Below are 26,908 nucleotides of genomic sequence, written 5' to 3'. Positions count from 1 at the left end.
GGCAATGAGCACCCTCTATCAATAGGGCTGTTTCTCCAGGACAGGCTTCCCCAGTATGGGACAAATCAGCAGCAAAGTGTTTCATTCACATATTGAGCACTGTATCTGTAAAAAATTGCATCTGTAAGAAATTGCATTTCCGCCCAGCAGAAAATGCCCTTACATAATCAGCCTGCACTGCGTACTGGAAAATAACATCATGAGCCTTACCAAGCTATATGGTCTTGTTCACCCAGCCCCAAAATATATCATTAACCCTTGTTTAGTCTCTGCCACTTTACAAAATCTCTCAATCACATCAATTTTTTTTTTCATTCCAAGTTATAATAAGATTTGGATTTAAGGAAGGTTGAGCTAAATGAGTTTCTTTGCCTTTGTAAATCCACTATCAGAGCTGTGGCGAAAGCAATACCCTTCAGACTTAAGCTCCAGGTTGACTGGAGTATCTTTTCCATCCATATTATCCATCTATGCAACTCAGGATGGTGGTTCCTTCCTAAAAGGGAAAGGTGAGCAGAGAGGAACATTTTATGGCTTCTGACTTACTAGCCTTTGAGACGAAATTTTGGACTCCATTCTGGGCAGAATAACTGGTCATTTCAAACTGTATCTCAGGTGAGTATCAAGGATACAGAAGCTGTAGCTTGAATTTTTGTATTTCTCATGGGTTTTCTACTTTCTCATCCACAGCGGCTTTTATGGCAGATCAAATGTCTCCTCTGTCTTTGAACATTTACAATGGTGGATGTGGAAAGCTGTATTCATCACACATTTCTTTCTCTGTATGAGTCTCATTTGTTATAAATCATATGTCTACCTATGTTTTATAGTCATTATTTATCAGATTTATCAGTATATTTTAAAATTTCATTTGGTCTGCCTACAGGAAAAATACAGAATATATTAAATGTTGTAAATTCTTGGTTTTCACCCCAAAGATCTCAGGCCTTTCAGGTCAGGAGACATTGAGTTTCCCATTTGTGAATACTATGTTTCTGAAGCCTGACTGCCTTTCACTGCTGATGGAGTGGAAGTGACTGTATACGGCATTTGTTTTCCAGATACTGACCATAGCATATCCTATACCAATTTTCAATGCAACAGCTTGTCTCAATGACATCCAGAACCTAGTTCTTTTTAGGGCCTGTGTTTCTCATTTCTGTCAGCTGAGCAGATAAACACTAGATTTATGACTGCCAGGGTATGTCAGAATATCACCTCTCAAACAGAAGAAAAAGAATCATCTATGAAGCTACAAAGATGCTGCTTATCCAGTCTCTCTACACAAATCAACCTTTTCATAAAATATTTGCTGTGATATAAAAGTGACCTGCTTGTTTTCAATCTATAGAAGACTGTCTGTTAGAGAATGATCTGATTTGTAATGTGAGCATGACACTAAGTGATTTTATAAATTCCTATGTCCTTAATGCAGCTCAAATATCTCATTTCAGCATCCATCCTAATTTTAAAGCACTCTTAATGCATATGGTAAATACTTAGAAGCAAGTTTCCAAGTACTTTGTCCATGCCTGTCATCTCTTCATTCCCTCGTTCACTAGGAAAATGCTAAAAACACATCGTAGGCTGCTAAGGCGGCTTCACAGGTACCCTGATACTGGCCCTAAAGCCCCCTGTGAGAGGTGCAGCTGAGAAGCCTCATCCCAGCAGGTGCGGCTGCGGGACGTGTCAGAGGGGCTGGGCCTCTGGGAGAGGGGAGAGAGGCGGGAAGGTAATTCGGCTGGGATGCACAAAGGTGTTGCTAAGAGGCTGGACTTTCACCTCGGGCCCCTGTCACCTGTCCTGGATCATGCTCCCAAAGGTTAATGCCCTGGCATGCTGCAGGGGTCAGTCTCTGAAATCAGCAGCTTCGAGAGCTCTGTGCTGCTCCTGAGCGTGTGTTCACCCGTTTTGTGTTATCAGCTGACGGGTTTGTGGCAGTGTCTCCTGTTCTCGTGTGAACCTATCTACAGAGGGCATCACCTAAGAATAATCTGAGTAAACTGTGTGGCTTACGTGGAGCACTTCACATTTAGTAACATAACATATAGAATCATAGAATGCTTTGGGATGGAAGGGGCCTTTAAAGGTCAATTAGTCCAACCCCCCTGCAATGGGCAGGGATATATACATATGAGTTACTGTAGGAAGAACCCTTAAACACAAAGAAAAAAGAATAATCAATAAACTAAACCAAATACTAAATGGGTTGGCAAGTAAACAACAGAAGGACAATTGCGACATACCCCATTATTCCCAGCAGACTGGCCCAATTCCCACCATCCCCAAAGCCTCCCAGTACAGAACGAGCAATCTTGCTAATAAGGTCAAGCATAGCTTGTTCTTCAAACTGCTCTGCATTTTTCAATACTGGTATTTCTAAGCCTAGCACCGTGATGAGAACAGTCAAATAATTGTGCAAATCCATAAAGGAAGGCAACAGCCCAGTGAGAGATTTTTCTAGGCTGATCCTCATGAGCAAACCGTCCTTAATTGAAAACCAATAGACTAAGAATTAAATGAAATCTGGATACCGAAGTCAGTGAGGAGTTGATGGGAGATGCAATCAGAGAAGAAAACAGAGGCATGGTCAATGAGTAATTTCATAAATCTATATTAATACAGATAGTTTCATTTTAGAGAAAAAGTGTCCATGTTCTTTCTGTTCAGTCAGTGTAGATTTGGTTAATTTAAATTATGAGAATAATGAGGGCAAGAAAAGCCTGGTTTCAGATTAATTCCTCATACACTGCACCTGACCTTGGCATGAGAAAATCCTAGAGAGTCTGTAATCTACTGTAGATTTGGCAGATTTGCAGACAGGGTCTCAGAAAGTCTGTCCCATATGCCCACGTACTTCACTGCACAGACCTCTGAATTTATGCAACAGGGATTTTGCAAGTCCATCTTTTGTAGAAGGGATATCTTACTGCCTTTAGCTGAATGAGATCAAGCCCCTACAACTTTTTGTCCCTGTTTAGAAAATGAGTTTTCTCCTTAACCGCCTTTCTCCACTGTGCCCATCTTGGCAGGTTTGGTTACTCATTTGGGAATAGTATCTCCTTTTTTTTATTTGTAGAGATCCATGCCTTTGGAGTCTTGACTACAATCCACCTCTGGTACAATCTGGAAAACAATCAATGCACATCACTTCACAGATCTGTCTGAAGAAAACAGTGAGTCAGGGCTCAGACAAATTCTGCTTGCTATTCCTGTCACATGGATTACTAAAAAAAGGCTGGCCATTTTTTTAATTAACTTAGGATTAAATTGGCTTCTCCAGAGAACAGTCATCTGGATACCAACTGCTACCTGTAGGGTGATGACAGATAAAAGGGTTTTGCGCATTTTGCCTGTTTATGCCTCAACGTGAATTTTTCACTGCCACCGACATTTAGCTTTGCTTCCTCACTCCTGTGCTGCTGTGGCCTCTGTTTGTCCCTGCTCTAGAAATCCTTATTCGTACAGGTGTTCCAGCCACCAGCTCATCTTTCAAGAAGTTGCATCGGCTCCATCTTCACACATCCGTTGCTTCCTCACTGAAGTGCAAAGGTACTGTTTTTATTGTAGTATTTTCCATTTTCTTCCTCATCCATGACACCCTTTTAGTTCATCTTTTCCTGTTTACATTCTGTCTTTGTTCTTTCATATTCTCACTACCTCTGATTTCAAAGCTCCTGTTCAGCTCCTCTAGAGCATCCATCTGATGCTCTCTAGACCAGTGATTCTCCATTTTTCAAATCCCTGCTAGAAATATATTTTCTCCTCTCCCTAGCTAGTATTTAACCGCTCTCTGCCTTGAAGCCACGCAGTATTTTACAGAAACATTGCATTGGAATAAAAAATTACTTCCAGCCTCCACATCCAACATTAATCAGGACTATATCTCTGTTTTTAGTAAATACTATATATTTTATATACTCAAGTTTTTAAATACGACATTATGAAGGAGGAAACACATTACTGATGTATCAAGAAGCTCATAGCTGCCATCCAAGACAAAGGGATTTCCAGCTTTAGATGCTCAAAGCAGTGATTTCCCATAGTTCTCTGACAACATGGGCTATGTTTTTAAATTATTTTCATACTCTGATCCTCTAAGGCAAGTGCAGGGTAAGGAAAGAGGATCACGAATATAGCTTACAATGGCTCTCTTTTCTGAGAAATTTGGAAACACTGCATTGAAACTACCTTTTTTTACCTGTGTATTCTGAAGAAATGTATTTTATATTGCCCTAACAGTCACACACAAAGTATTTCAAACTTTGTGTCATTTAACCTGGTATTACCTGAAGGACACAATTTGTACAAGATGATACTTTCTCCAGAGCAAAACTGACCCATGTTACAGCTTGCCCACATTTTAGATGGCCTAATTGAGAAACAGCCCAAATAGAGCTGCATGAGAGCAATGCAGAAAATGATACTTTATAATGGCCACTGTTTATTTTAAGAACCAATGTCTTTGGATTGTATTCCCATTGCTGCTTTTTTAGCTAAGGACTCTCATTTGTGTGTGTGTAAGTACACATACATGTATACATATGCAGGAGATGCATTTTTGCATTCACCAAGGACATTTCATCAAAAGTCTTCATGTGTTGTGTGTCCATGATGTTTGGGAGCCAAGCCACCAAGCCAAGGAACATTTCACTGTCACACAAAATGCAGAAGTGAATTAGGAAATCATAGAAAAGGCACAGAAAAGGCCCAAGGCAGGCAGCAACAAGGAAAAAATCTCAAAACATCAGAGAAAACTCAAATGCCAAGACAGCAGCCAAAATCTGCTCAACACCAGGAAGCCTTCCTTTCCTGAGCTGCGAGGACACTCCTGCCCAGGGCTAAGAAATTATTGCGACAGCTGTGGACAGACAAGTAGGGCCATAAAGACCACTCTTCAGACTCTCCTCAGGGCGACCTTGTTAACATAATCTGTGGACAGCAGCTTATGGGGAAAGAAACACCTTTTCAAAGAGTATAACAATGCAACAACAGTGTGCTGCAGGAACCACTAAATAAATTTGCTGCAGTGAAATCCTCAGTGAGCTTCGACTAAAGAGTGATAGTGCTAATCTCTACGTGTCCACACTTGGGACCTTACATTTGCAATATCACGTGGCCTCTCTAAATGAGTTTGAAAGGCTTTCATAGATCAAGGTCCATTAGAATTTCTCTTCTCTTTGCAGGATGAAGCAATGATGTTTCCTCACTTAAGGTTCACTTAAGCTCCCAGTATACACAGAATTATACTGATACCACACCATACTGGCCACCTTCCATCACTGCAGTGTCCTGGGAGATGAGGTCTAGCCTGGAAAGCTGCCTGGATGGGGAATGGAACCATTTTTGCAACAAAAGAAGAGAGCCGAGAACTTCACATGTGAACTGCAGGCCTGATGCTACTAGGATCACGCACAGACAGTAAGCCTGTGACCATGCTGCCTGGGGCTTTGTGCTCACCAGACCTCACAAATTTGTCTCTAGCAAATCTGGGATTGCAAGTCCTCAGGAAAACCCCACATGTTGCAGGATGATGAATGTTGGGGATGCAGCAAGAAGCATTCCTCTTTCAGAGCTTTTCTCCCTTTTTCTCCTGTCACATGAGCAGATCATCCATACATGTGCTAAATGATCTTAAAGATCTCCAGCTTCCACTGCAGCTTTCACTCAAGTGGTTTCACTCAAGCACTTCTTTAGATACAAGAACCCCCATGCTCAGAAATGGATCTGTCTCTAGGATGAAGTGAGCCATCTGCTTAGTTGTGCACTGCAGCACCCTCAGCATGTTAGGAGAGAGAGAAAAGCAAGCAGAATAACTGTATCCAACTGGAAAAGCAAGTGCGAATGCATTTACACTGAAATTTGACCCAGGCCCTGCAGCTTACACTTCAAACTCAATAACAGCAGAAGCATATTAAAGGTCAGGAGCATAAAACACCTTCATCTCACCTCTCTTCCAAAGATAGCATAGCTAACTGAGCTGGAGGGCCTGCTGGTCTGCCGACGGAGTGGCTAAGTACTCTCTTAGGGCAGAGTACCATTTACTGCATCATCAGCTACACTTCCTGAAATAGCCTGTTTCTCCTTGGAGGCCACTCATCTGATCACCATCTACAACTTGCAGGGACTGTCTGAGACCAGACAGGAAAACAGTAGAAACTTTCCCTTTGACATCAGCCCAGTCAGGTACGTCTAGCACAGCAAGAGCCTTCCCAGAGCCCAGGCTTTGGTACCCACCAGGCACGACGAAGTTGGTAGGCATTGAATCTTCACCTCAGCAAAGATAGCTCCGTGACATAAGACAACAAAAACAGATGCCACGTGTGAGACAATTCATGTAAGCCCTGGTTTTCCAAGACGTCACTAAACTAGGAACTTTCCAGACAACTCTGCTCGTTGTGAGATCTTAACTCCTTCGCACGTTGCTGGAACAGATATTAAAAAGGCAGCCGCTTCTCTAGCAGGTCTGCTTGCTCTGTAAAATTAGTGCTCACAGTTTTCCTCTTGCAGTTCAGCTGTAAGAAGGCTTGGGAATAGCTGTGCCTCGCGCTATCTGGCTGTCGCACAAAGCAGGCAATTAGAAGCATGAGCGTCCCCATTTGCTCCCACGCTTCATTTTTAATCTCATAAACAGAGATTGAGCCACAAAATTGAGAGAGAGAGACGTTTTTTCAATCTTAGGGGTAGTTAGATGCACGTTTGATGTGTGTCTATATGTTACCATGGAAGAATTCAGCTGAATAAGAGTTACAGCCATATGTGTGAGTTCAGTCCAGGGGTGCTGGTGTTAGTTATGTAGGTAATGGGCAAATAATGATAAATATGCACTTTTACCCTGGAGTACAGTTGCAATCACTGCTTGATCCTGAAGGTGTAAGCATGACATAAAGACTAGGTAACAGTCCTAATGTGGACACATAAACTGAGCAGGCTTTACTGTTGGTGTTCACTGGATGGCGTTTCTCTTCTGAGTGCCACCAATTCAAGATTTATGGGGAGTCAGCGCATTTTAGGACTCTCTTTAAGTCATTCAGCAATTCAATTTCCAGTTACGCTCACATACTGTCCGATTACACTCAAACCCAAGTGACTTACTCCACACTCCTGTACAGATCTGAACGACAAGCGTCACCTGGTCCACCTCCTGGAGTTAAGTGATCTTTACTAACCTTGAACTACTTGCCATTTAGCTGGGCAGTTAGAGGATGCCAGACATGAGCAGCCCTACAGTAACTGCTTCTGTGCAGTCTCTTATTCCCCACTATATGCAGTCTTTCAGCGTTACAGGAATGAGTGTCTTCACCTTCATGAAGGGTCGGAGCAGGCACCCTGCCAGTCATCGTGGCACAGCTGATGCACAGTAACTCGAGCCCATACGGCCGTGGCATTGCATTAAGTAGTTCTGCAGGTCTCCCTGGGGCAGCAGTAACTGGGACGATGGAGCGAGGGTCTGCTTCCTCAGGGTCTCAGTAAAAGCATTGTTCTCAAGTCAAATCTAGGTCACCGCTAACTCAAAAACCTCACACCATGCTCCTTTGCCTGGCGTAGACATGCCTTCAGAATTAGGACAGCCTTGGATGCTGGTAGATAAGATAGAGGAAAAATGAGGTCTGAAAGATACAGGAGTGCCTACTTTGCAATTCTCAATATCTGCCTGATAAAAGAGATGTGGGTGGGGGTTTTTTCCAAATCTACTCTTTTCACACACAACAGAGGAATCAACCTTGCTGATCTTCAGTCCAGCCTGAGTAAAGTTCAAGAGCTTTCCCAGAACACTGGGGTTCACTTGCGAGATTATAGCTGCAGGCTGCAGGTGGGCTGTCAACAACTGATTTTAAGAGATTAAAAGTGTTTCTCAAACTTTGCTGGCAGCATTCCCTTCCAGTGTGACCGTTCTGCAAATCGGAGTACTCATTTTTAATTAAAGTGCAAAAAGAAACACTGGGAATGATGATAAACGGTTTTGATTTCGCCCGTCCTGGGTCCTTTAGCCTCCATGGCTAAGCCTCTTAGTTAGCAATTTGTTATCGTCTTTATGAAAAAGAAAGAATCCAGTATGTTAAAAACAGAATTTGGAACAGTCATTTTAATTCTGAACAGCTGTTCTATTTAACCATCTACCTCTTAATATTCTTTATCAGCAAACATTTCTGTGACAAAGATGCTGCTCATATACACGCCCAAGGAATGGCTTGCCACGGAGACGCTCTTATTTGCCTGCAAATGTTTCTGTTCACTATTATTCCTTGATTGTGTACTATGCCTGGGAAATTTATTGTAGTCCTGATTAACCATTCTCAACCAGGCAATCAGCAGACATCAAACAGCCCAGCAGGATCAACTGACCGATCACACAACCCAGACCGTGGAAGAAAACACATGCACAATACTCTCTAAGTGCATTTGAGGAACACTGGTAAACAAAGGATCTCTTGTGCTAAAAGGAACTGTCGACTGCAACAAATGGTATGGAGAGACCAAAGGAGTTTGTACCAAGGTGGCAACCTTTTGTTGCATATGATTTTATTTCCCTTTCCTCTCTTCCTTGGATATAACTACATAAGACAATCTCCCAAGCAAAGGGTTTCAGAGGCTTCTCTGCTTTTGTTTTCCCCAGGTCTTTCAGAAGCTCTGTCTCTTCTTTTCCCTGTACATGGACGAAAGGCTATGGTGCAGAGCTTTACATACCATTTGGAAATAAATAATGGATGATTGACTAAGCTGGTGACAGACTGTAGCAGCAGCAGCAGCTGTGTATGCTGGAAGCTCGTTGCAGCTTGGGAATTCTGCAGCTGAACAGAGGCAGTGAGGGATCTCTTCTCTCGTTCACGAGGGTTTGACACCATTTTCATCACAATCTGGTTTTGGCCCATTCAGAAAGGGGTAAGGCTTGTGGTTTGCCCCTGTAAGTATTTATGAAGGACTCGATGAAACAATTCTCATGTGGCCAACAGTCCCACCAACGCCAATGAATGCACACGGAGAACTGGACTGAGGCCTTACAGGCTATATTGCTTTCCAAATTGGTATCTGGTTTTGAATGTATATAGACTTGAGTCCTCATAGAGGCCCTTAAAGTTTCAATTTGTAAAAATCTCACCCAACAGCATAAATGCTACAGCAAATTCACATCCAGCTAGAAAAATGGATCACCAGAGCCCAGGTGCCCAGCCTCCTCAGAAGCCTTTCCAGTTTCCTTATAGCACTGTCCTGAAATGCGAGGAATCTGTCCTACACCTGCCTGTAAATTAATCATCCCATTGGGCAGACACAACCAATTGCAGCTAGAGGAAGGTCTGAAGATCTCACAGATATGTGTCCAGTATCTTTCTCAATATTTACGGTTTCACCCAAGAACACATCTCTCAACCATGAACACGACTCCACAAAGACAATTTTCTTCAGGTAAGCTGTGAGCAGGAAATTATGATTTAGTGAGTCATAGATCCTAAAATATCCCTACGAAGCATGTGACCACTGCATACTAATACTACTAATAATAATAGAGCAAGGCAAGTGTACGCTTTTGGAACGTGCTAAGGAAATCTCAGTGTGGAGGAGGAGCGACAGGCACACCCAGGCAGTTTTAGACACTCACAGCACCTAGGGGCATCCAGACAGACAGGCACGCCCAATCTATTACAGAATGAGACAGATAAGCATGTTCTGCTTCTACGGACAAAAAACCTCACCGTTGGACAAAAGACAGGCACGACAGCTAATACTGACCCATACCATGACCTCATCTCATGGCATACAGATGATGACTGCAAACTGGCTTCATTTTATCTGAATGTATGCCTTATTTCACAGTCCAGTGTATTTACATAATATAGAAACCTACTGTTTCTGGTGCTTTCAGGTTCCTGTCAGGTTTTCAAGCTGGATATCATTAGAGGTGTTGACCATCTGCAAGGCTGTATAGGGAGTCTAGTGGGCCCCAGGCAGCTGAAATCTAGATCTGGACATCACGTCATACGTTAAATGAAATGTGAGGTGTCTCTCAAATACAAATCTTGTCCGACTTGGAAAGGCGATAGCTTCTCATGTTTTCCCTCAAGCACCACGTTCCCCTTGAAAAAGAAACAAACAAAAGCAGTCCCTTACAAGAACGGCCAATGTGGTGACCCGATGACTGACGTTGTGATGTTTCCTAAATATTTTAGTGCAGCCAACACATGACTTAGCTCCTCCGTAGGAGGAAGGAGCTGATGGGCTAAACTGACCTTTGCCAGTCGTCTTGCACAAATCTTACGGCAGCTTTAAATTCTCTGGCTGAGAGATCCAGCTCTCTGCTGAGGGATACTGTTTGGTATCAACATAGAGTCTAAGTTGGCCAACAAACAGCAATCATTCAGACATTTCTGCTATCGTCTATTTTGGGATTTACACAGTTGTGACATTCCTCTTCATATTCACCAGCAATCTGTCAGGAAGAGAGCTTGGACATTTCTGGAAGAACTACAAGATGGAAAACTCACTTGGGTGCTTAGACAACATTTGGGACTAAGCCACAGTTTAGTATATTCAGTATAGATCATACAGCAAGGAGCACTCAGTTTTGCCAATATTTTGTGACCTTTCCTGACCACTTCTACATCCCTGTTGGCAGTGACCACTGCCAGACTCTTCTGTAAGAAAACTTCAGCTTTGCATAGTTTCAGGCATCCACTGTTGACCAGTAACCAGAGGAAGAAATCTCAAAGATTTCCTTAAGGCTAATGCATAGCGGGGGAGAGAAGGAAACGTCACCTATGTCTCAGTGCCCCCTATACCATGTATGTCCGTGGGCTCAGGCAAACTCTGAAAGAGGGAAGCAACATCAACTCCCAATGTCACTTTGCCGCACTGCCCTCCAAGAAACCAGTCCCTTCTTCGATTGCTTCTGCAGCTGCTCAGATCTGAGGAATTAAACCTCTGTGGCAATCTCCTTTCCTCTGGCAAAGTCAGCGTTCCAGCACAAGAGACATACATTGTCCTTGTGAATTCTCCTGAACAGCAATCAATAACGGTACGACAAAACCTCTGAAGTTACTTAAACTTACTTTGTGCAATATGACTATCAGACAGATTAAAAAATGACCCAGCAGGAATTTTCCTTCCTTAATTTTTAGGTTCCCCACATCAATTCCACTCTAGCGGCTGTGACTAATACCCACCACCACCACGCCCGCCCCCCCAGGATTTCCTGATTCTAGATCACGCATACTTTGAGCAAGATCTGTGAGTAACTTGTCTTAATCTTGGTACCTGAAAATGCTGAGCATCTATTTTCATAATGTAAGATTTCGTGAAGATGTGTCTAGTAGGGCACCTGGAAATGAAAGCACTTGAAATCATGTAATCATTGCTGAATATCTCAGCTCTAATTTCTCTCATGAAAAGAGAGAAATTTTCGAAATTATACTTTTATCACAAGTATGATGCTATTTGCTTCTCCTTGAGGCTCTGGCTTTTGGATTCAAGTGAGTAGGTGCATGTCTGTACCACACTGTGACCACAATCTCAGCAAGGTCCAGAAACCTAGCAGCAGCAGACTCACATTACTGATGCATAAAGCCCCATTTATTAGCCCTGCTAACAAGGAATTATCCTGGCACCAGTTCCAGACCTGCATTAATACCTTTACAAGGAGCTGCGCTGCACAGCTATCCCAGTTTGCCCAGCGCTGCACCACCACATGCCATCACACTAGGCTGGACATATCTCAAAGAGAAACTCAAGTCTCCATTTTAAAATGTCCTCCTGGTTGCAGAGGGAAGCTTGAACACATTGTACCGCAGCTGCAGCTTTACCATGTAAAAGTTACATGGGTAAGACGCCTCCCAATATATTACTGAGAAAAAAAACTCACTATATTTTCACCCATCCTCTAATTTTTAAGCATGAGGCATGACCTACAAAATATCTTGGCACAACAATGCACCCAAAATACATCAAACTGCTCTAATACATAATGCAGACTTGGTGTTTGGCCTAACAAAGCAAAGCCTGGTGCTGAGAGCAGTCCTCCCGCTGCTTGTCTGCGCGAGGAGAGCCACTCCCCAGCGATACCCCCAAGCCAGGAGATGTTCCGGGCATCGGTGAGCATCGACCCGTTTTTCAGCTGCATATGGGAAAACCTGATTCAGGAAAATCAAAGTCCCTGAGTGGCTGGTGCCAGGGCAAGTTGCCAGGCCTTTGCTTTTGCCACCCTGATGCAGAGGACACAGCAGGCTTTACCTGGCGCTTGTTTGCCCATCGATATGGAGTACACACACCAAAACACCTTGAGGGTCCGTGAGCAGGTGTAGGTGGTGGATGGCCACGGGAGGGATCGGGGAGAGGCAAGGGAGAAGGGAAATTGGGGTGAGGAGGGGAAAGGAGGAGATGGGATCCCAGCCTGCAGACAGGGACATGAGACCCTAAGGTGCGGGAGGGCAAGGCACAGGGAGGGGAAGGGACTCGGCTACCAGGGGCTGGAGGGACCCAGTCTGAGGGAGAGCGGGCGGGCAGGCGGGGGGGTCCGCGGGGCCGCCCGGCGTGGGGAGCAGAGGGGCCAGGCCGGCACTCGCCCCTTGCCGGCCCAGCCTGGAGAGGCGGGAGCGGAGCCGGTGCATCCCCGCACCTCGGCCTCGCCCTCGCCGCGCCGCGCTGGGCGGGGGTCGGGCGGTGCGGGGGGCGGCGGCGCCCGCGGCGGGCGGCTGGCGGCGGGGGCGGGCGGAGGCGGGCGCCCCGCGGGCCGGGGGAGGAGGAGCGGCGGCCGCCGGAGGATGGGAGCGAGCGGCGGAGCCGGGGAGCGGCGCGGGGGCACGGCCGGCAGCGCGGCGGCGGGCGCCGCGGCATCGCCCGCGTAGGGCGGCGCGGGAGCCGGGCGGCGCCGCGGCCATGGAGAGGGCGAGCCCGGCGGCGGGGAAGCTGAACGCCGGCGGCCGCGGGGCGGGCGATGGGCACGGCCCCGCGGGGGGCGCCCAGCCGCGGGCGGCGGCGGGGAGCGCGGAGCCGGGCGAGCTCATCGGGCGGGCGCTGGATTTCAAGAGCGAAGGGGCGCAGTGCTACAAGGACAAGAAATTCCGGGAGGCCATCGGCAAGTACCACCGCGCCCTGCTGGAGCTCAAGGCGCTGCTGCTGCTGCTGAGCCAGGAGCCGGCCGGGCAGCGCCCTCCCGCCGCCGCCGCCGCCGCCGGGCTGAGCGAGGAGCAGCGGCAGGCGGTGGAGGCCATCGAGGTCGACTGCTACAACAGCCTGGCAGGTCAGCGGGGCCGCGGGGCGTGGGGCGGCGGGGTCCCCCCACCTTCGCCGCGCACACCTCCCTTCCCCTCCGCAAACAGCCCTGCCTCGCTTCTCTGCTCATCTAACCTCCTTTCCTTCCGTTGTCTTCCATTTTTATTTTTGTTCTCACGCCTGGCACCGAAGTGCTGCCGGTGCCCGGCTCAGTGCCCGGCTCGGTGCCCGGCTCAGTGCCCGGCTGCCTCGGGCAGCGCCGGGGAGGGGGCGCAGGGCCGGGCCGCTCCCTGCGCTGGGGCTCGCCGGCAGCCCCGCGGCCCCCGGCCCGGCCCCGGCGCTGCTCCCGCCGCCGCTGATTGCTCCCCGTGGCCTCCTCCCTGGGAGACAGGTGAAAAGGCAGCGGTGCCGACGTGGGATGCTCGCACTTAGAGAAATTGTGGCTCATGAACTGGCCGAGGTTGCATGCTGCGTTTTTCCCTCAGCCCCAGATGTCCTTCGGTCCCTTCACCACAGCTCCAGTTCTGGTGCCTGTAATTAACGGTATTACAGAGAGAGAGAGACTCCTTCTACCACATTTGATGTAAGGAAGGGGAAGGGTTTGGGCGCTGCTGCAATAGCTCCAAATAGTACTAGATAAAAAAAGAATTTTTTGGCCTCTTAGCAATGGAAGTTGAAAGCAAATATAGTACTGGCTTTTCGCTGGCCGCCAGTCACCACTGTGGTCAGTAGACATTTGCTCATCGCTCCCTTTGCTCCCTGCCATCTGTTTGGAAGTGGTGCAGGAAGATGGAGGGGAGGGGTGGGGGGTTTAACTACTTTGTAGTCTGATTCTGGAGTCCTCACAGAGACAGAACTCCTGTTGACTTCAAGGAGCTTTGCCGAAGCAAGAACTGCAGGAGCAGAGGTTATTTTTGGTCCCTAGCAGCGCATGGATTTTTTCTTTCCGAGCCTGAAAACATCTCTAAAACAAAAACTTGTGCCTAGGTACATACAGGGAAGTGAGCGTTCATAACCTGAACACGGTGCACAAAATGACAATGTCAATAAAGCTCTGCTGTTTTCCAGAAAGATGAAGGGTCACTCGTTACCCTTTATATTCTTGGGGGGGGGAATGGCGAAAGGACCTTGGTGTGTCAGCTGTCACCATCACTTGGTTTTTGGCTTTCTAGAGCGAGTTGGGTAGCTTTGTTTCCTGTTGTCTAGTGCTAAAAAAGATGCAGAATAAAGCAAATGGTTTGAAACGCCAAGCCAGAATCTTCTCTTGTCTTAAATCCATGCCAATCTGTTCTACTCGATATGCTTTTTGGGATGTAAAGGGAGACACAATTTAGCTCCCTTTCATCATGTTTTCAAATACTCTTCCTTCAAAAGCCTGTTGAAATTGCAGAGAGGGAGAGGCAGGTGAGATTCCAGAGCGAAACCATAATTGCACAGCTGTAATTTTGTCTCTTGTTAAAATCCATTGTATTTGGCAAGGATCATTTAGATTAGCAGGCTTATACAAAGAGCCCATAATACTCTGAACAATATAGCTTGGCGAGTTCCTGGGCTTGAAAAAGTACGCGCAGGAAATCTCTCTGCTAGATACAAATGAGACGTGGTAGGTAGAAGGTAAATGAAGTGGGAGAGAGGGATGCGATTTGCTTCTGTGGCGCTTTCTGCTGAGTACACAGGTTCCACTTGCTAGAAATGTGTCCGCTCGGGCTGACGGAGTTGTCCTGTGTGATGGTCATTGTCCAGCTCATTTATTTACTGTTTCGGGGTTTTGTGGGGAATTTTTTTCACTGTGGTTGTGTTTGATCTTGTCAGCAGTAGCAATCAGACAGTGTGAGAAACGTGCTCCATCTTTAACCTAGATTTGAACAGATTTTTTCCTAAATTTAACCAGTGTGAACACAGGAGGAGATGAGTATAACTAACCCGGGAGTTGCAAGCGGTGCTTTTCCTAGGATAACCTCACAGCAGGTCAAGGTGTCGTTTTGCACAGCCGGTTGTCACATGTTTTCAGTAGGTGGCACGCACAGAGCAGAGAACAGCATTTGTCTCGGAAATGCGGAGCTTCATGTGTGTCTGCTGGGCTGTCTGCAAGCAATTTTAAAGAAATGCCCTGCATGTTGGAGAAGGGAGTACGCAGTTAAACTGGAATTGCAGTGTTGCTACTCCTAGCCCAGTCCCAGAGCTCCCATTCTAGTAGGAGGATCTGTGAATTCATGTCTGAAGGGAAGAGGCAGGAGGGACTTTCCCCAGAACTGTCATAATAATTAGTATACCTTTCTAACAGCAGCTTCAAGAGGTGCAGCAGTGGGACTTTATTTTCTAAAAGTGTGGTGCAGCAGAAGCCACCAGTTTCTTTGCACAGTGGGCTCTAGCAGAGGCACCAGCACATACTGTCAGTGTTGAAGTCAGTGTTATTCGACATGGGGAAGGGAGGAGATGCAGGGAGTTTTGCTTCTGAGCACTGAATGGATGCCTAGAGCTGTTTTTAAGATAAATAAATCTGCGTAGTGCAGAGAGCATAAGAGGAGTACATCTTAATTCTAGAGAAGGCAGCTTTTCACTTAGCTCTGATTTATAGCCGGTAGCATTAGCAGCTGTCATCTGAGTGTCCTTTTTATCAAGTTCTCTTAGCACCTCCGCTTACTCTCTAAGCTTAGCATTTAAGAAACCCACCTTGCGTTTGCACTGTCATTTTTCATGTGGCCACCACACGTCCCCCTGTCAGAGATGTTTTGCATTACAAATACAGATGCATGCACACACGATTACTTGTTAAAATGCAGTATACCAGTCAGAGGAAAGCATCAACTGTAGATAAATACGCACTTAGCCAAATAAGCAGGTGAGAAATATACACCCAAAGGGGATTTGGGGCAATCTCGTGGGTGAAGGCTAGGGTTGGTTGGTGTTTTTTTTTAATCCAACTGATTAAATGAGTAAGAACATGTGGGCAAACACTAAACTTGTTGTCAGTGCCTGTATTGCCTTGCCAAATGTAAATTTAGGCACAAACATGCACACAGATTCTTGTTTAGCTCGGCTTCTTTTGTAGAGCACCTTCAACAGGCAATTCTCATACTGCAAGGTGAGGTGGCCAACGCTTGTATTTAATCAGAGCCCCACCATATTCAGTGTGGTTTCTGAAGTTCCCTGTTGTGGAGCTGTGTGGCACCCCCACAACCTAAACTATTTAGCCTGTTTCAAAGGATCCCAAATCTGCTGGTTTTTAAATTCCTGTGATTTTTTTTTTTTATATATTTTAAGTCGGCCTAGGATTTTCACCGTTTGACATTGGCAGTGCCGCTTACATTTCTTTCACTAAGCTACTCGCTGGGCTTCAGTTTAAGCTCCAAGAGTTTTGCCTTAAAGGGACCCCCCCTCACAACTGCAAAATCCAGTGCTGCCGCATTCTTCCACAGGCCTGCCAATACCCCTTCAGTTTACCAGAAGCCTCTCTGATAAATGTCACCAGATGCAAGAGCAGCAGCATGGTCGAGGCTCCCAGAAGTTGCTAGGGTAGGCAAAGAAAAAGCCTGCCAACAGCACAGAGCCTCGCGGAATGAATGCAGGGCTGTAAGACGAACAGTCCTTTCTTTATGACTCACTGATGGTCTCTGACCTTGAGGAAGTCACTTGACCTCTTTTTGCCTCTCTCAGCCCTATTGAAAAATAAAGAACAGGGACCACAATCTCATCCTGATGATGCATTCAACCGAGTTTCCCTTAAGTCAGTGGTTTGTGTTCTTTTAAAAAAAGATGAACATATGAAGATGCCTGTGGAAAAGCAACCTGGCCAAATATCCCTCAGGTCTCAGTCCTTTCCACTCCTATAGCATCTTTGATCTAGAAGAAGCTTAAATGCTTTATGGACTGCATGCAGGTAGGGATCATTTACCTACTACAAATGCAACCATTACTCTCATTAAATGCAATGATTATTTTATTCCAGCATTACTGCCTAAAAGTTCACAGGATCCAAAGGACTGTGTCTGCTCTGCAGAAAGAAACAGGTCCTAGTCGTTCCAAAGCAGCAAAATGCTAAGGGTAAGCATAGTTTTAAGCTGTTCTGGTGAGGGAATGTTGCAGTGCGATAAGCAAACCTTTGTTGGTTTTCCTAGGCACGCAGAAATGCTAGAGCTATTCCTGGCAGGAGAAACGGAACCAGAGAGAGAACCGGGGACGAGGAGTGGTGCTGGGGGATCTGGGTTTCTAATCCCCCCTCTTTGCGCTAACTAGTTGTATTATCTTCACCAAGTCTTCTCCTTCTTCAAACCTCAGTTTATCCATCTGCATTTATGACCTCTTGGGAGCACAGGAAGGCTTTGTTAATTACATTAATGTAAATTAAGTGTAATGCATTTGTATACTCGTTCAGGTATGTTTAGTTTAGTATAGGAGTCTCGGCAGGAGGGCACACATACCTGCACAGAGTATTACAAAATGTATCCATCCAAGATATGTCTCAGCCTGGATAATGAGGTTTGGCCTCCTACACAGGCAGAAATGTGCACTGGTACCATTCATGACTATGTGAAGGTCATAGCAACAGTCCCACAAAACACGGCATTTCCAGCGGTGTAGGAACCTCCCAGCACCCTTGGGCTCCAGACCGGGGTGTGGGTACTACTCCCAGCTGTCACCAGTTGCACAGACATTGGTGAGTAGTCCCACCGAGAAAGCCAAATAAAAATGCTTATAATACTTAATCCAAGTAAAAATATAACTAAACATGAGAAAAGCTGGTAAAACTTGTCTCCACTGACCACCCACTAGGACTCCTCAGAAGGAGTCTCTGCTAAAATCCCATCCCAGTATATAGCCGTTAACAAGTACAGACTCTAACAGGACACATGGTGCTGTGGGTGTTAAAGCAGTCTTGGACTGTTGCTTGATGTGAAGCTCTTTTTTTTTTATGTGCTGCATCAACAAAAAACACCCTCTGTAAGGATGCCGTGCAATGAGAAAGAGAGACAGCAGCAAATAGAGCAGGATGTGGTCTGCACTTCCACTGACTGAGGTGGGAATTGCCTAACACTCTTGGTTTAGATACGTCTACCCAGCCAGAGTGCATGGGAATATCTTGTTTTACAGGCCTGATGCAACTGCTCCAGGTAGGTGCAATCGCAGCAGAGAATAAACACAGATGACTATGTGTGGTTTTTTAGTGATAGGCCCAAACCCTGACATGTATTTAAGAAGTGGGATTTGAAGCCATTGTCATTAATTACTCTTTAGAAATACTCTATATTTACCTATTCCCTTTTATTTTGGAGGACAAAATTCTCCCTGTTCGGGGAGGAGTTTCTTGTACATTGAGAGGATGGGATGGAAATACATCCAGATGCTGGGGGGAGGCGGGAGGGAGGAAGAGAAAGGATGGCAAGCTGCCTCCAAACTTGGTTTAAGTGATACATGTCTGACAGCATCTCTCTTGCTGAGGCAGGAGATGCATTTTCCTCTATATATGTCACTATTCTTCCCAAGCCTTTTCAAAACTTGAGACTCTGGTAGAGCTGTTTTTGCAGCCGCTTATAATATATGTTTAATTCCCTTTGCATGCGGAGAAGCCTGTCCCAGCTGACCTTGTCACCATTTGCTTGAAACAGAGAGTATTGGGAAGGTATAGAGCCCCTTGCCAGACTGCCCCAAGGAGCTGCAGTCTTGGTGAGCTGAGATCTCACCATGGGAGATGAAGCAGGAGATGCCAAAAATCAAAAAGCTTCCTCAAGAACAGTGTGGTGGTTAATTTGTTTACCTAAAGAGTACTGGTTGTTCTCCACCTTCAGAACACTGGTATGTTTTCTGAGAGTTCTGTAATAGCACATCTTGCCAGCTTCACTCCATCCTCGTCTGCAATGCTGTCCTGCAGTTGCCTCCAGCAAAAGTCCCGCAGTGAGTCACAGCCTCTTACACCTCCACAGGTTTCCATCAGTGCTGTGCTGAAGATGGTTCAGCTGGTTCAATAAAACCTAATGTCAAAATCAAAGCTGGTTCCCAGTCTATTGCTAAATACACCCATGAGCTCCATGGTTACCTCCTTTTCTGGGAGCTGGGCCACCTCTGCATGGTTCAGCAGGTGGAGCATCCTTCTCCTCCTCCTGTTCACTTAGGCTCAGACCCAGAAATTTCTAACCCAACTCCAGGCCTGTTTCTCCAGCCTTTCTCCTAGAACTGCTTATCAGTTCAGCAGCACGTCCCCAGTTCCTCATCAGCGTCCTCTGAGCAGTGCAACTGATGCTCCAAGAATGGAGGGTCATCAGAGGTTTTCACATTAGGATTTTAGGATGAGATCTAATGCACACCTGATAAAAGAAGTTGCTGTGAGGAAAGGAACAGTATCAGTAAACAGTATAAATAAAAGGGGAGATCTAAATGTTGCCAGGTCCCAGTTTCTTCTTGACTTTGTGCCATCTCACAGAAAATAACATACAAAGGACTATGAAACTGAGGAAACAAAATGAAGAAAGGGAGAAGATACATAATGAAGTTTTGAGAAAATATACTGGCTATTTATTTTCATCTTTGTTCTCTCACTTCATGGATGAGAAACTGATATGGAAGGAAGACAACTGTTTATTAATCTTGTTTTCAGCTTACTCAGGCAACAATACCAGTGACTAATACTAATGGTTAAAAATGCTTTGAAAAAGAGTCAATATTAACTACTATTAACTAGGAAGTTGTTACTAATGGCTGCTCAGGAATCTGTCTCCTTTTGTTCATTCCTGCACTGCATCTCGGATGGGAAACGGTAAGCTTAGGACATTGATCGATGAATGCAGGTAAATCTTCTTGTGGTGGCATGGAGCGTTACTGTTCTGTTCTCTTTAACAAAGGTTGAAGAGTCAGTGCGGTTTCTGGAAGCTTTGCTGGAATTGCTGCAGGCAGCTTCAGCTGGGGTACACTCACTTGTGTGAGGCTGGGAGGTGGTGGTAGGACACTGTAGCTTGCCCTGTTCTTATATGCTTGCCTAGGCATTGGCAGCCATTGAAGGTGGGGTTGGAGTAGAAAATCTGTCTCAGTATAGCCATTCGGAGTTTAGGACACTGCTAGAAACAATACTAAGACAATTCATGGAAATGAATTAGGCACAGTCACGTTTTCTCTCTGTAATAACCCATGGCAGAAGCGACAGCTGGGAGCAATGATCTTTAGCTGTCATAGCTTGACATGCCAGAGCTCATCTGTTACTATCCATAGGCAATAGCTAATGTCATGATCTTCACTTCAAAATCCACTCCATTCTCCCCACTGACCAAAATTCTTGACACACCATCGCCCTGAGGCTCATAGGCTGGATAGCACCATCTGCCTCTCCTTGGCTTTGTCCTGTGTACCCAGTTCTCCCATCATGTTTCTCAGCTCAGGACTGCTTATGCAGTCCGTGCCTTTCTCCCTTCGAATTCCTCTACTCACTCTCCCAGTTGCAATGCAGCCATGTCAGACTTTTTGACCTCCCAGACAAAGTTTTGTCCTTTTTCAGGCTTCCCCCATCTCTGTTCTGCCAGTGAGGTCCTCTCATCCACTTTGTTCTCATACTCTGCCCCACAGCACCTTGGTGCACCCGATTCCTTTGAGATGATTTTGCCTGTGGTGCATTAGTTCAGGCTGGACCTTCTCTCCCTTCCTGGCTCTCCTCAGTCTCTGCTGTGACACCTGCAGGAAGCCAGTCATTTGGTGCTGGTTACCTATTTATGTGTAACAAGGAGGAGCACCTCTCCACAAGAGCGTGTACTGCGCAAGCGTGTGACTGTATTCCATATCTTCGCACCCTTTGTCATTCACCTTTACAGATTGCCAACTTTTCTGATCAGGGGCATGAATTTTAACACATGCTTGTCCTGTGTAGCCATGATCACAACTTTGCCTGTCAGAGCACCATCCTCATCTTTAAAGTCCTAGGCTGTGTAGATCACCACCCCAGAATGGTTCTGCAACAGCCTCCCGAGAGGAGTCAGGGGAAAAAAGTAGTTTCGTGCTGTTTGCAACTTTAGCAGTTGTGGATCTGTTTGCCAAAGAACACAAAATTATCTGACAGGTCCTGTGTCCCAAGCTCCCGACTATCATGACATCTCAGTCCTATGCACTCATATGTACCATCAACAAGGCAGGAACTGCATCTCTGTACATGTCCCTAGGTGGAGAGAACAACCATCCTTAGGCTGCTGCATGAGCCTTTCAGGATGCAGGACACCGATCGTTGGTTGCAAGGCTACAGCATTTTTCCTTCTCCAGTACATCCACATTTGACAAGTCAAATCCCTGCCCTACTAAACTGGATACTTACCTAGCCACTGCTCAGTATGCCCTTTCTTTCTTTAATAGGAGCACTGCCCATTGCATTTACTTGCTGCCAGTTTAGGGGGCTGTCATGTAGATTGTTCTGCTTCGATGGCAACAGCAACTCCTTTCATATCAGAGTGGCAGGCAGCAAAACTCTGCTAATCTAGCCGTCAGTCTCGTTGCCTGGGAGCTGCTGGAAAGGAGCAGCTGGGTCAGTCAGCAAAGAGCCGCCAAACTAGTATTCCTCAAATTTTGATTCCAAAGCTCCTGTGATGCCCTGATTACAACTGTCATTTTTCACATATCTGGTGTTACTCTGGCCTGGCCAGATCAAGGACATCTAAACAGCTCATTTCCTATTTGAGGAAACAAGTGAGATATCTACCTTGCTATAAGTGACCTTATTCTGTAAAGCAAGGGGGTTCAGGGCCCTCTTGGTAGAACCTAATCAGGCAGTGGTGGAAATTTGCTGCCCATCTGATGCATCTGTAAGGCTTAGCCTAACATGCAAACACTGATTTCAGATCAGCCCAGTTGAACACTGCTTAGGCCTTTTCCAACTTGAAAGACTTAGCTCTTGACTCCAGGCAGCAGAGCTGTTTACTGCTATCCGAAGCAGATGGAGAGGAGAATACAAAACAAGCAGAGGGGTATATTTGCCCTGCACATTCCCCAGTGTAGTGTGTGGGAGAGGAAATTTACTCCTGGAAGCAAATTAAAAGCAGAGGAAGTGTCTGGGTCTTGAAAATTTATGTCAGACCTTTAGTGCTTCCTTTGGCTGTTCCTGGGCTGATGTGACTAACAAACGGCTACCTCCAGTGTGCTCTGCTATCCCTACAGTCACCATCTAATCCACAAATTCACCCTGATATGACGAACATCTTCATGATATAAAGAACGATCTTTCAACAAACTGCAGGGAAGAAGCTGGGAGAATTTGCATTCCTCTGCTCTGCTCCTGCTCACAGAGAGGAAGAGGGCAGAAAGATCTATGTTTCATCCACCCTTTCCGAGAATAAATGGGCCCCATGGAATGGCTGTAGCCTCTCCCAGACAGGAGCTGCCTGGGGAGGTCATCACCCCACCCAGTTGATCTTGCAGAAGCAGAACGATGAGAGGAATCTGTTATGATGCTCTGGAAAACCATCATATGTCAGCCCTAGCCATTGCTCTGCAAAGGCACCTTTTTCTTGTCTAGTCCTTCAAAAAGAAGCAAATCAGAATCTCTGCCCCATGTCTATAGCAATGATTCTCTCATCAAGCAGTGTGGTGCAAAGTTAAGCCTCAACTCCTTTAGTCACCATATTTTTTTAATACTAGCATAATTCAAATCCTAGATTACTATCCTCTTAAATGCTTTGCAGTGATTAATTGCTTAAGACACAGTAGTGCATTCAAGTTGCAAGGAAACCAGAGCAGCGTAAGATCCTCACCTATATTGGAAGTACAAAGAAAATGTATTCATTTTCCTTTATACATTCTCTGACTACTGTGACGGAGCTCAAACTGAGGCGTCTCAGCAGCTTTGCTCATGGGGTGGGGAGGGTAAATTAAATTAATAGATTAATACAAAATAATTTTTAAAGCCCAGGGCTGATTAACATGGAGTACAGTGCCAGAAGGTATCATGGAGTTAAAGAACCTAATAAGGTTAGAAAAGAAGGCTTAGACATATAACTAATCAGAACATTCACTGCTGCATTAGATAGGATAAAAACTGTAAAGCAAATATTACATTTTCATGCTTGAGAACCACTGCTAACTGGTTTGGATTTATGAATATACTTCGAGATTTTCATTTCCCTGTCCACGGCCATGTCACATAAATGACTCAGTCATCCTGTGATCAGCTAGCATATTCACATCCTTTTCCTCTTTGGTTGTTTCCAGCTCATGAGCTCACAAATTCTACCAGAAATTCCTATATAGTCCCAAAGAGCATGGTCTTAAATTTTGTATTATTGACTTCCATCCCAAATAAATTTACTGCTGTCCACCAGGTCATGTCGGTTTTTTTATATGACATTGTCATCGTCATCCCTTCCAACAGTACCTTCCAACTTCACACTGTCAGTCGGGCACTCCTACTTTTACATCAGGGGCATTAACAAAAACACTAAACAACCTCAATTCTGAAATTAATTCCTGAGGTATTCTACTAGTGATCTCTCCTTACAGACCAATATGCTCGTCAGCAGAACCCATTTCAGCTTCTTTAGCCACCACATAATTCTTACACTGTATCTTCATCTTCCCTAGCTTAACTGAAAAGGCACAATCAAGACGGAGAATTGTATTACTGGCCTGATCCAGTACAATGATTTGGGTGTTCTGGTGCCTGAAAACAAGCTCCCTACTTGGGGTGGAAGTTACGCTCCACGTGCTCCAAATCAGACACGCACTCCTACCTCGTACCTCCGCTGCCAGCAATGCATTGCACAGACGCAGTTTATGAAGGGTTTGGGAATGATCCGAGATCTTTACCTGAAGCGCTTTGCCACAGTTTATATTAAAGAGAAGACATCTTATTAGAGGGTTGGTTTATATGCTCCTGCACAGTTCAAACCCTGACTTTCTCAAGCAAATAATATACTGAATCATCCCTCTGGTCTTTAGTTTATTTGTTTCCAGCCTGATTTCCAAAGGAAATGAGTCATAAGCAAGTATGTTTTCTGTGGTCTGCCTGTCGGTTCCCTCTCAATAACTTTCAAACCTGTTGACCAGCTAGATTTGATGGAGGGACAGATGTCTCAATGGTACCAAGTTTATACGGTATAAATGGAGAGCAGGGAAGAGGCAAGGATGCTAGAGGCCCAACTACAGGAAAGGCTGATGCTTAAGCTCACTTTACATCGTCTGTCAGAGCTCAGCCAGGTGACACAGCCTGACACAGGCGGGTTAGTTGGCTCTGTTGCTGACAAACCACTCTTCGGTGTAAGTTTTAGTGCATTTTTAAGGAAAATAAGGTTTCAAGAGCTTTGTGTGTACTTCTCTCTCTGCAATTAGCTTGAAAACAGTTGACTCAGGCATCCTCTGCCTCTTTGATTCTGTCAGTTGTTCTCCTCTCCATCCCTCCCACAGAGGCCATAAAGGTTTCTCTCTGTTTTAAAACATCATTAAAATGGAAAGGCTTTGGGCTGCACTGGACCTGGATAAAACACGTGAATGGGTTATTATTTTAATGAAGGAAATGTTCCTCCCCATTTGACCTCTCCATCTTGCCAGATGAGTCTTTTCAGCTAGGGAGAGTTCAAGGAAAAACCAAAAGCATTTCAGTCCCTATCAATTATACATGGCATGAATACACAAGGAGGTGGCCCCAGAGACAGCCTGCTCTCCACCCCTTAGCGGACTCTGCAATTGTCAGCTCTCTCACGTGTCCTGGGAGGTGAGCTGTGAGCCACCACAGGGCACAGCCGACAGATGTTACGCAGCCACGTCATCCTGCCCTGTTTGTGGTACAGGACAAAGCGCTAGCTCTCATCCCAAATTGCACATGCTGCAGTAAGCCAGGCTTGAGGCAGTCGTGGTATGCGCAACTGTCAGTGACTTCATTTGAGAGCCCTCAAGCTGCTCCAGCTGCATTTCACAGTACTGCTACCTGTTGTTTGAACCACTATGAGCAAAGGATGCTTTACACTTCAGCAGAGAAGGCAGCTTGAAATCCATCACTTCCTCCAAAGTGTCTCCCTACTCACAGAAATCCCCTCCTTGTCTCAGACGGGTTTAAAAAAAACCCATCATTCCATTAAGACCTTAATTGCACTGTGGTAAGAATCATAAAATATTTGGTAGCACTTGTTAGAGTTGGACTGCTGTTGAACTCCAGGCACTTACCAGATGGTTGTCACCATCTGATGTTGCTGATCTCTGATAAAATTCTATGTACTTTTCCCTTGTGAAAATGACTTGAGACCGGATTCCTCTGGTGGGTGTCAACAGCAACAGAAGGCCAGAGGAGGAAAGGGTACAATGTAGAGAAGGTGCCACAGTAAGAGAGTAAAACAACACAAGGTGAACGAAAGCAAACGGCAAGGAAGGGGCAGTGGAATAAATAGCAACTGGAATGGTAGATCTGAAGGCCAAGCATATCTAAAGTCATATTGACTGGACTAGACTGGACTAGATGAGTACTGATTTTAAAAGATAAAGAGAGGTCAAAGATGACTAGATAAAAGTCAGAGAAGAGGAAACCTCCAGGGGATTTAACCTAGCAGACCAACAATAACAGCCTTGGCAAAAACAAACAGAAGGGTCTTCCATCTCTTCTAACATGCCTTGCAGGAGGAGCCAGTATTTATGGATATTATAGAGTCCAAATGATCTAGTAGTTAAAAGCTGACTGAAGCTCTTGCTCTGTCAGTGCTTTGCTAGGACCTTTGCTCCTACCTCTCCTAGCTGGGAAAATCAAAGGCATGGAGATTAAAAGAGATACAATATGAAGATCATCTCCACCTTAAGCTCTTCATTTTGGTAGAATAAAGATTTTTGGTACACAGCTGGGGGCAGGTTTTGGCTTCAGAAAACAATTCTTGTTTGCTTGACATCTAGGTTTTAACTACTTCTTTAATATTACCATAGCTAAGAATTTTCAGGAAGCCTCTGGTTTTGATTTGAAGGACCAGTAACTACAGGAACTGGTAGGTCAAAATACTCTTTCAAAACAGAAGCTATGAGGATCAGATGAAAAGTTTGCTGAAATTCCTTGCTTCTCGAAGCTTTGGCCCTTTAAAGGAAAACTGCAGTATTATGTCACTGGATTTGTGACAAAAAAGAAGCATAAATCACCACAAGCTTGCCTTAAAGTAGCTTAAGAATCGTTTACAAATAACAAACACTTCTAAAGAACTGTGTTCTTGAAAATTAGAGAAGTCTGCAATACGGGAACATAAACACACAGCAAAGGCAGAAATCATTCGTGCCTGCTCTTAAGTGCTTACATATTCACATGCTCTGACATCCTCCAACAGGACCTTCTGATAGGAATTAGCACTAAATGGCAGCCGTCCAGGAGAACTGAGAACCGTTCATGCACTGGTAACAGGACAATCAATAATGGGACTGCAGATCTGAACAGCAATTCAAGAGTCTTCTATCCATACCCATGCGTGGTACAAGGGGACAGATGAGATGTATCCCAGGTAACGTTTTCTTAAGCTGTTCTTAGACACTTCCAGAGCTAAGATCCTTCACAACTTCCCCAAGCAGCCTCTTAATGCTTCACTCTCTTCACTGCTAGAAAGTTCTTCCTAGCTGAAATGTAAGCCCTCTTCTTACTTCCCAAGTACAAGAACAGATTGTATCCTGGTTATACCCTTCTTCGCATTACAGGGTTGTTTTTTTTTCTTCTTATATATATGAACACTGTTAGCCCATCTTCCCTCACGGTCTTCTTGAGGGCTTATATTCTGTCTTCTCTGGA

The 26,908-nt window shown here is 45.3% G+C and overlaps 1 protein-coding gene across 1 annotated transcript in view; it reads left to right on the top strand.

Annotated features, from left to right (window-relative positions):
* The first annotated feature begins 12,852 nt into the window (after nucleotides 1-12,852).
* Nucleotides 12,853-26,908, top strand: part of TTC9 (tetratricopeptide repeat domain 9) — a 29,008-nt gene continuing 14,952 nt past the window's right edge. The window contains exon 1 of the mRNA XM_087746447.1: nucleotides 12,853-13,231. Within this exon, the coding sequence (XP_087602573.1) occupies nucleotides 12,868-13,231 (364 nt within the window). The 5' untranslated portion in view covers nucleotides 12,853-12,867. The remainder of the gene's footprint in view (nucleotides 13,232-26,908) is intronic.

Source organism: Nipponia nippon, unplaced genomic scaffold (assembly GCF_047370975.1).
Source record: "Nipponia nippon isolate SJK-2023a ecotype South Korea unplaced genomic scaffold, ASM4737097v1 scaffold_10, whole genome shotgun sequence".
In the NCBI taxonomy this organism is placed as follows: Eukaryota; Metazoa; Chordata; class Aves; order Pelecaniformes; family Threskiornithidae; genus Nipponia; species Nipponia nippon.
Note: the sequence above shows the minus strand (reverse complement) of the source record. Positions and strands in the feature narration are given on the sequence as shown.